The sequence below is a fragment of the Lutra lutra genome, chromosome 4, assembly GCF_902655055.1.
Source record: "Lutra lutra chromosome 4, mLutLut1.2, whole genome shotgun sequence".
In the NCBI taxonomy this organism is placed as follows: Eukaryota; Metazoa; Chordata; class Mammalia; order Carnivora; family Mustelidae; genus Lutra; species Lutra lutra.
In genome coordinates, this window is record NC_062281.1 from 184,681,796 (window position 1) to 184,691,423 (window position 9,628).

The 9,628-nt window shown below is 57.6% G+C and overlaps 1 protein-coding gene across 1 annotated transcript; it reads right to left on the minus strand.

Annotated features, from left to right (window-relative positions):
- Positions 1-2,245: 2,245 nt before the first annotated feature.
- On the minus strand, positions 2,246-8,666 carry KLHDC7A (kelch domain containing 7A). Its single transcript, XM_047728230.1, has one exon. It carries the CDS (start codon positions 8,636-8,638, stop codon positions 6,251-6,253), a length of 2,388 nt encoding a protein of 795 aa, XP_047584186.1. The 5' UTR covers positions 8,639-8,666; the 3' UTR covers positions 2,246-6,250.
- Between the last annotated feature and the right edge of the window lie 962 nt (positions 8,667-9,628).

The following is a 9,628-nucleotide window of genomic DNA, read 5'->3' on the forward strand; positions in this document are numbered from 1 at the left end:
AACAAGGCCTAGCAAGCAAGGTAGGCAAGGCCTCTGACCCCAGTGTCCTGGTGGGTGGGTGTTGCGGGGGCTCAGGAAGCAAAGGTCTCCCTGTTTTCATAGCTGATTCATTCTCCCAACAGCTCTGGAGCAGCCCGGGGCTTCCTGGGTTCTATCACCCAGGCGGTGCAAATGTGGGCTGGTTACCTAGCCTGTCTGTGCCTCAGCTTTCTCATCTGTGAAATGATAAAGTATCGTACCCACCAGGTTGTTTTTAGAATGAAAGAATTCCTGGCAGTCAGGTGTTTAGAGCACGTCCTGACCCTTAGGTGGTATTTGTGACTATTTTTCAAGGAGCTGATCTGATTGTTTAGCTAGTAATGGGGGACATACTACTCATCATCCAGCAGGCTAACCTGGGCTTGCTCAAATGGTGACGGTCGCAGGGCTTCTAAGAGTCCCAGGAGAGTAAACCCAATGCCCAAGCGATTTGTAGAAAGTCTCACGACCAGATTCAAGGGGTGGAGGAACTGATGGAAGGGGAGAATTCGCCTAGTGTTGCCATCGACTAGGTTGGAATTTTTGGATTTTGTTTTGGTTTTTATTTTTTTTCCCAATATTTTATTTATTTATTTGTCAGAGAGAGAGAGAGAGAGAGGGAGCACAGCACAAGCTCGGGGAGGGGCAGAGGCAGAGGGAGAAGCAGGGAACCCGATGCAGGAGTGGGTCCCAGGACCCTGGGATCAGGACCTTGAGCCAAAGGCAGCTGCTGAACCAAATGAGCCACCCAGGCATCCCTACTAGGTTGTTTGAGGATAAACGAGATTATTCGAACCTAGCACCTGTCAGCATTATGAACGCTCAATAAACGTATTGATAGAGATTAGATCTCTGTCTTCTGCTTTTTTATTTTTAAAGTAAACTCTGTGACCAATGTGGGGCTTGAACTCATGACCCAAAGATTAAGAGTTGTGTGTTCCTCTGACGGAGTCAGACAGGCGTCGCCTCTCTCTTCTGACTTTTTAGTGATTTCTAACTTTTTGTGAAATGCCTTGTCTTCGTTTCCTCCCCTATGTGATGAGGATCGTCACTTTCAGGCAGTGATGTCTCTGTAAGGGTTCGATGAGGGTGGGAAGGATGGTGCAGGGTTGCTGGTGGCGTTATTATCCTATTACCCGTGGGAGAGCCGTCTCCACTTCCCCTTCGCACACCAAAAAAGGCAAGCCAGACTTGATCGCTTTTTCATTTTTGTTCATATTTTGACTCACATCCCATTTTCCAAAAGAGCTCTTTGTAGAGACTGCCCTCGAGCTGTCCTTTCTTCTGGCTGCTGTAGCCTCCTGCCTAATCCCCCACTCCCCAAGGGCACCTTCTCCCTTGTGTTCCGTCCCCTTCCTCTGCCCGAGCCTCACCTTCACGTAGGTCTAGCCACAGCTTCAGGGGATCGCCGGGCAGCCCTGGGGCCACACGGCTCTTCCAGGCAAGGATGACAAAGGCAGGAAGTGAGGGGCACCTGTCACAGCTCTAACTACCTGCAGGCCAGACAGAGGGCAGAGAAAGGAGCCTGCTCCCCCTTGCACCTTCTCAAGGTTTCCAGGGAGCTCTGAGGAGCTCCTAAAGCTCTTCTGTGCTGCCCGACACCCTGGGAAGATGCTGACCACCTTGAGCCTTGGGCGACGCCCACCAGCAAGTCATCGACTGCGGAAGAGGAGGGCACAGGCTCAGAGTCTCAAAACCTGAATGGTGTTAAAATACAGATAACGTGAATGCTGCCCTACTTCTCCCCCAAACCCCCCAATCTTGTCAAACCAGACAGGGCTCCTGCAGCTCAAAGGTGAGACAACCTTCCTCTGGATCAGGATGCAGAGAAAGGGGAGTGGGAGTACCAGCAGACCCTCCCTGCCCTTGGCCCCTGCAGAAGCTGATGGTACTTAAAAGACCTACTTTGGAGCATCCCTGGGCCGGGTGCTTTGCACACATTTGCTTGTTACATTGTCTTGAGGCTGGAGGTAGCAAACCCATTTTATGGATGCAGACATGGAGGACGGGAGAGTTCAAGACTATTTTCTTTGAGGGGGGCCTGGGTGGCTCAGGTGGTTAAGCATCTGACTCTTGATATCAGCTCAGGTCTGATTTCAGGGTTGTGAGATCCAACCCCGTGTGGGGCTCCATGCTCGGCGTGGAGCCTACTTGAGACTCTCTCTCCCTCTCCTTCGGCCCCTCCCCTGCTCTAAAGTAAATAAATAAATCTTAAAAAAAAAAAAAGAGGAATATTGTCTTTGAGTTCAAAGTTCAAGGATACGAGATCACTGTGAGTGGGGGAGGGGGTGGGAGTGGCCCAGTGGATGGCTGATCCCAAGTCCTTGGCCCCAGGGCTTCATGATAGGGGATTGGAAGGACCGAGAGTAGGCAGGCCAGGTTCCAGAGTGTTTTGAAGAGACCTGAAGGTCTTTTGAACTTTGCCATGAAGGTGAGTTTCCTTGAACTTTGTGAGCCTCAGTTTTGTTCCCTGTAAAATGGGGTTATTGTGGGGCTCAGTGAAATGATGTGTAGAAAGCATCTAGTCCAGTGCTTGGTCTATGCTGGGAAGGGGCTCTGGACACCTGGCCCGTACCTTACGTTCCGGCTCCGGCAATGCCACAGGGTGCCTGGGACAGCCCTCCGGGCGGCCTTGCCTTCTTGGCGGGGCATTTCCAAGAGCAGCCCCGTAGCCCCCACTCAGAGTGGGGCCCGAGGCAGATGCTGCTGCTTCTGGGCTTGCCTCAGCAACCCTGTATTCCAGACCAGCCCTGGACTGGGCTTCTCTTGTAAATATTGATGGAGGCCCCAGACAGAGAGGAACAGGAAAACAAAGGAAGGTTTATTTATGATGGAAAAAGAAACCAACAGGGGGACAAAAACACCTAGAGGCCCGACAGGAGGGGGGATTGTTTAAATAAACCGTGGTACAGTCACTGGATGGAACATCACAACCTATTGAAATGGTGTTTACCGAGGGTTTGTAGCAACATGGAAAATGCGTATTCTAAAAAGCTAAGTGGAAAAAGGAAGCCGCTGAATTGTGCATTCAGCATAATCACGCGTTGACAAAAATCAAGGCAAGGAAAAGGAGGCACAGGCTGGAAGGGCACGCACTGCAGAGGGGGTGGTCTTTGGGGGGCGAAGCTGGGGAGGTTTTTTGGTACTCCTGCATCTACCAATTTTCTTTCCTACAAAACCGTGGTTGGCCCCACGTGGAAAGCAGCCCAAACTGAAGGGTGGTTTTTGTTTTGCCTTAAAGAGGAAACTCTTTAGGGGCAAGCAGGATGGGTGACCCAGGGAGAGGCCAAGCGCACACAGGCTGCCATGAGGCTTAAGGCTCGAGGTGGCCGGACAAGGCTATCCCACAAGGTCAAGTGGAAGTCCTAGACTCCGACCCCACAGAGGATCATGGGCGGGCGGACACCGGGACACGGCATGGCGGGCGTGTGCAATCTGGGCTCTTCCCTTAAATGCGTGCCCTCTGCTTCTCTCCGGGGAATGTAGCTTACCATCGTTCAAGAAACCTCTTTCCTGAACGCTCCCTCACGTGAATGGCTGGAGCAGGACGGCTGGGGTCCCGACCTCTTCACTCCGAGGTGGAGCTCCTTGTAGGCAGCTCTGTCCTCCCCGGCCAGGGTGACGAAGCCCCCACTGGTGCCCTGAGCACCAGCCCTGGTCCATGCATTTCCCGGATTTCCATCCAGGGCTCTGCTCACTGTCTCCTTATCAGGGAGGCTGATCACACGATACTACTTCTTTGCCTCCTCTGCCTTCCTTGAATGTATGCAGCATGGGTCCCATTCATTTGATTATGCATTTGTTTGTAAAAGTTGCCCGTTTTCCTCCAACAGAACGTGAGCTCTGTTAGGGCAGGGACCTGCTGCATTCCCAGGGCCTGGAACAGTGCCCGGCCTAAATGTTCTGAAAGAATCCTGGCTGTCTTGGACCCAGGTGGTCTTTGCAGGCTCCCTGAACGACCTTGCTCTACCAGGATGGTCCTGACTGCTTACTTCCCTCAGGCTAGCTCTGGAGACCCAGGCTGGTGATGAGAAACGCACCAGCTCTGGTCAATCAGGGATAAGTGCCTAGAGCCCGGTGTTAGCCCCCTTCTGGGGCTCAATAGGAAAAGATAAGGCAATCAATTAGTGATGTCTGCACAGGTAGATGAGAAGGGCCCCATATACTTCCCATCTCAGCTCTCCCTTCATCATGAAGACCGCACTCCACCAGCAGTGGGTCGGGAACAAACTGCTGCTTCCCTAGTCCTGGCCATGAGAACATGCCCGAGGCAATGGGGCTCTGAAATTTTTCTGGAGTGATCCCTAGTTCACCCTGGGTTTGGAGCCCTCCCCCGTGGTCTCCTTGCTTGGTTGTGGTCTAGTCGTTGCCCGGCTCCTTACTGGAAGCCTACCCTTGGGGGCTGGATCTGGCTCCATGTGCCCCTAGCTCCCAGATGGGGTTCGCCTTCCAAGCAACTCCCAGCCTGCCATCATGATGCCCGTGCCATGGCCCAGTCATATCACTGAGTTACCCCCACTTCCCCTCCACCCCGGGGGTCCTTTGGATGCTCATGTCTGAGTGTTGGCTCTGAGCTTGAGCATGGCCTTGGCAGGGAATGGGGGAGGTCACCAGACTCCAAGTTAGGAATAGACTAGGCAGCCTCACCTTCCAGGCCCTAGAATGGGGATGGTGGCTTTGAGTGGCCTAGTTCTCATCTCCATGCCAACCTCCCTGTTATTCCTTGTTCTATCGTGTATTTCCCAGGAAGACCCTGGCTTAGCCCTAGCAGCTGCTGTGAACACGAGCTCCCGTCCAGACCCCGAGGGGAACTTGGGGAGGACTTTCTCCAGGAGTTCTCATTTCTCTGGCAGAGAAGACCATGAACTATCCTTCCCATTTTCAACGTTGGAACACTAAAATCCAAAGCTTCCTCGGGTCCCCACTTGTCAGGCCTGCACTGCTGCATCCCCATCTCTACCTCTTTTCTCTAGGCTGCTTGTCACTTTAGAAGGGATTCCTGCTGCCCTGGCTTCTGGCTGGCCCCTGGAGCATCACTGCCCTTCCCTCGTGTATGTGTCATCCTCAGCGAGAGAATGGGCCTGCCACAATAGATTGGACCGGTCTCTCTCTCTCCCCTCCAAAGAGGAATGGGCAACTTCCTAAGGATGGAGGGTCTCTGCGCTTTCCACATTTACGGACCCTGATGTGAGAGGAGGTCCCAGGGTCCTGATGTGACATTAGACTTTTCTAGTTCCTCAGCGCCCTCCCTCCTCTCTTGCCTGACCAGGCAGACCAGGTGACCACGAGCACAGGGAGGAGAAATTATGCCAAAATCTCTCAACAGTCCAGGAGGGGTGCCTGGCAGTGGCTGTCCCTGCTCCCTGAGGTGAGGGCTGTGTTGTTTGGACAGCTGTATTGTGCAGGCTCTGAGCTCTGGGGAATGGTCAGTGGTCAGTTAGCAATGGGCCCAAGCAATGTCCCAGGCAGACAGGTGCTGACAGATCACATCTTCTCTTCTCCCTCCTGAGACCTCAGATATGGGACCACTGGCGTCCTTAGTGGACCACTACAGGATGAATGTTTTCGAATGGCTACTAATTGGAGGCTTCTCCTCCTAGTATACTAGGATTCTAGGTAATGAGAAAAAGTGCAGCGGGTAATGGTCAGTTTGCTCTGGAGGCAAGAGTCCCATGGGCAGCTCTGACTGTCGCTGATCTACTTCTTCAACCATGTCTCCTCTGGCCAAACCCCTGCGGGCTCCCCAGGGCTCTCTGCACGGCCCAAAACACCTCCCTGTGTGCCCCAGGTGTTTCTGGGAACCCTGGAGGTAGGGGCTCAGTGGCCAGTGTTTAGGAAGGGACTCTGGTGTCTCATAATGAGCTGGGCCACGTCCAGCAGGGTCGGTTTGAGGGGCTATTGGGGGTCAACCACAGGACCTGGTGGTTGGGATGAGGCTATGCCCCTGAACTTTGGCAGGGTCCTGACATCCCTTCCTCCAAGAATTCAGATTTGAGGCAGGGCGGCACTCGTCCCTGCACACGTGGCTGCCCGGTCCCTGATTCTAGCTCTGCATCCCACTGCCAGCAAAGCCGCATCCCAGGGCCCCCCCAGCCAGCAGAGCAGGGCGGCTTAGAATCTACCCCTCGCTGGCCAAATGCCTGAGCCGCCTGCACTCCCAGAAATGGCTCACAGAGTGCCGGGTAGGGGTGCTTGTCGCTTCCCGGTTTTGCAGCAGTCTGGTAGAGGGTAGCTAGACCCTGGTCTGAGGCACCTCGGGGAGGGACAGGGTCAGGACGGTGGGCAGGAGGGTGCCCCGCGGTGAGGGGAAGCTCCGCAGCTCCTTGGGCACAAACCTGGGCGAGACGTGATCAGCCAGGAAGCACAGCATGCGCCGGCGGCCCACGCAGTAGACGAGGTCGCCCACCACGGCGCACTGGAAGGCATCCGGGTAGGGTGTCCGGTACGCGGCGCACTCGTACCAGAGGCGGGCGCTGGCACTGCAGCGGTACACGCTGATGCCCAGGCTGCGATCGAGGTCAAAACGGTAGAGGAAGCCGTTGACCGCCACCATCTCAGCCGTGCGGTCCTTGCCGCCCCCCGTGGCGCCGGCCTGCCAGCGCTGCTCCCGGGCAGAGAAGCGGAGCAGCAGGTAGCGCAGGGTGCCGCCCGTGACGAAGATGTCCCCCGCGCATGCCGCGGCCGTGTGTGCCAGGGCAAAGGTGTCGTTGGGGAGCGGGGGGACGAAGGTCCAGCGGTCCAGGCGGGGGTCATAGCGTTCCACCGTGTTTAGACACTCGCCCCCGATGGCGTACAGGTGGCCGTCCAGGGCCACCAGCCGGCAGTGTGGCCGGGGCTGATTGAGCGGGCACACCTCGCTCCAGATGGCCGTCAGCGGGTTGTAGCAGAAGACGCGGTTGGAGGGCTGGCTCCCAGACCCCTGGCAGCCGGACACCACGAAGAGGTAATTGAAGAGACTGCAGAGGGCACAGCCTCGGGACACGGCCTCGGGGGGCAGACAGGCCAGCGGGTGCCAGACGTCCCGCTCGTCATCATAGCAACGGAGACAGCCAGAGCCCTCCTGGGGGCACACATCGGCCACCACCAGGTGCTTGCGGCCCTGCAGCCGGCGACCGAGGATCAGCTCCCGCTCAGTGCCGTTCAGGCACCCGTAGATGTCTGGGCTGCGCAGGACCTGGAGATAGTTGTCACTCATCACCTTGTAGGCTGCCTCCTGCAGCGCCTCTAGCTTCTGCCTCTTGGCCAAGGTCAGTACCTGGTAGCAGTTGCCCAGATCCAGGTGGACGTCGGGGGTGGACCCAGGGGCCAGCGGGAGGTGGACGAAATTGGTCCCTGCCACCAGCTGCACATGGGGCTCCCCACCGCTTCCGGCTGAGCTGGACCCCAGAGAAGCCCGGGGTAGGGGGAGGCCGGGCAGGGCTCTCCCATCAGGGTAGGATGGAGTGGGGGCCCCCAAACCATCGAGCTGCAGCTGGAGCTCTGGGTTCTCCAGGATCTGGAGGAGGCTGTCCTTCCTGCTGAAGCCTTGCGTGGAGGGCGGCCTGGGCTGGGAGGACCCGGGTGATTCTGCTCCACCTTCCCGGTCAGCGGCATGGCCCCCTGAAGCTGCCCCTGCTTCCGGGGGGCCTGGCAGTGGCACGAGGGGTGGGGCCTCAGCCAGGGCAGCTGTTTTGCAGGCCAGCCTGCCCTTGGAGGTGGCCTGCGAGGTGGATTCCACATAGTAATCATACACCTTGCCCTTCAGCCTGGGCCCGACCCCCTCCACCTTCTCCTGCAGAAAATTCTCCTCCACACGCACCCGGGCCACCGACGCGTAGGTGTAGGAGGCGCTGGTGTTTCCCTCTTGCTGACGCACGGTCAGGCCCATGTCTGCAGCGGCCTGGAGGGCCCTGGCCTCCTCCCTGTGGTGCCAAGCTCCTGAGGCTCGGGTGAAGACCCAGTTCTTGGTTGTGTAACTCTGGCCTTCCACGTGGGCTATCCAGGTGGTGGGGATGGCTTCCTGCTCCAGGGGATGCCCCGGGGGGCTACCATCCAGCCGCAGGGCAGGCTCACTGCCCACACCGCCCCCGTCCCCCGTGGTGAGGCCAGTGCGGGAGATTTGGGACTCGCTGCCCAGATGGGGGTGGGGGGGTAGCTCGGGCTCACTGCCAGCAGCTGTTCCGGCTTCCCGGCCACTGTAGCGAGGAGGCCCCAGCTCAGAGTCCGGGCGCTGCCCACCCCCTTCCTCACCAGCGCCTTTCTCCTCGGGCTCCTGAGCCTCGTGGGCTTCTGAGTCCTCTGGAGAGGGTCCTGTTGCCAGGACTTGGGAGTCCCCCTGATTCTCCCAGCCATGGCCTGGCACCTCTCTGGTCCCCTTGCTTCCCCTCCGGTGTCTCAGTACCCAGTGCGGTGACCTGGGAGCAGCCTTCTGGACTGCAGGCTGCCCGGAGCCCTCGGCTTCCTCATTGGCCTCGGCCTTGGCGTTCCTGCCCCTCAGTGGGGCCTGGCTGGGCCTCGACTTGTACAGTCGGTAGGCCACGATCAGCAGGAGCAGGGCAGCGGCGGACAGCACCACCTTGCCTGCCAGCTGCATGTCCAAATGCCAGTCCTGGGCCTCCGCTCCTCCTCTTCCGGGGAGCATGCTTCCCAAAGCCGACCTGGGGCTGGAGAATGTCAAGAATCCGATTAATGATTGCCCAATAGGGTCCGGTTCCTGCTTCCAGCGGGGTGAGCTGGAGGGGGGTTCTGGGCTGGCTCTGACCAGCCAGTGGCCGGCAGCGGGGGAGAGTGGGAGCCAAGGTGACCTTGAGCTGGCAGACCGTGGCCACGGGGGCTCAGGGCCAGCAGATCTCAGCACTGGCCTCCTTGTATCCTTCGATGCTTTTCCTGGGGGTGGGAGTGGGGGTTGTGCCCCAGGGCTGAGCTTGTGATCAGCCACCCGAGCCAGCAGCCGCTGGAGGATGTTAGGAGTGTCCAGCTGGTACACAAAGAGGGAGGAAGCTCTCTTGACCAAATAGTCACCTGATGCCAGGAAACGCACAGGGTTGGTTATTACATGTGTGTGTTTTATTTTCTCCTTTGCAAATCCACCGGGCTAGGAGGGTTGGGTGTGGTGAGTTGGGAGACAGGTGGAGCCGTTGCAGGTGTGGCCCGAGAGCCTCCCTGTCTGTTTCCTTCCTGACGGAGTCTGCGGGTCCCGGAGGTGAGGTCCGCAAGTAGCAGTGGGGAAGGCTGAGCCCGGGACTGCAGTCAAGCCACCTGACCCAGCTTTGGATGCCTCTGCCCTCCTTCTGGGGCTCCTGAGGGCAGATGGGGAAAGCACCGGGAGTTAGTGCCCAGATCAGGGAGAGACGCGGGGCCAGCCCATCCTTGCCCTCGAAAACAGACAACGTTCTCTGGTGAGAGGCCAAGGGAGAGTCACTGGCCCCCATCTCACCAGGGCTGTGGGTTCCAGATCCAGACTGGCAACCTATCTCTGCTCCTTGCCAGCTGTGTGACCTTAGGCAAGTGACTTCCCCTCTCTGTGCATGAATTTCTTTAACTGAAGACGGGGGTGGGGGTGGGGAACAGCACATATACCTCATAAGGTTGTGACTGATGTGTGGACAGTCCACAGTGCTGAGCTCCACCT

Coding starts and splice junctions, on each gene's coding strand:
- KLHDC7A (XM_047728230.1), bottom strand. CDS start 8,638: ATGCTCCCCGGAAGAGGAGGAGCGGAGGCCCAGGACTGGCATTTGGAC.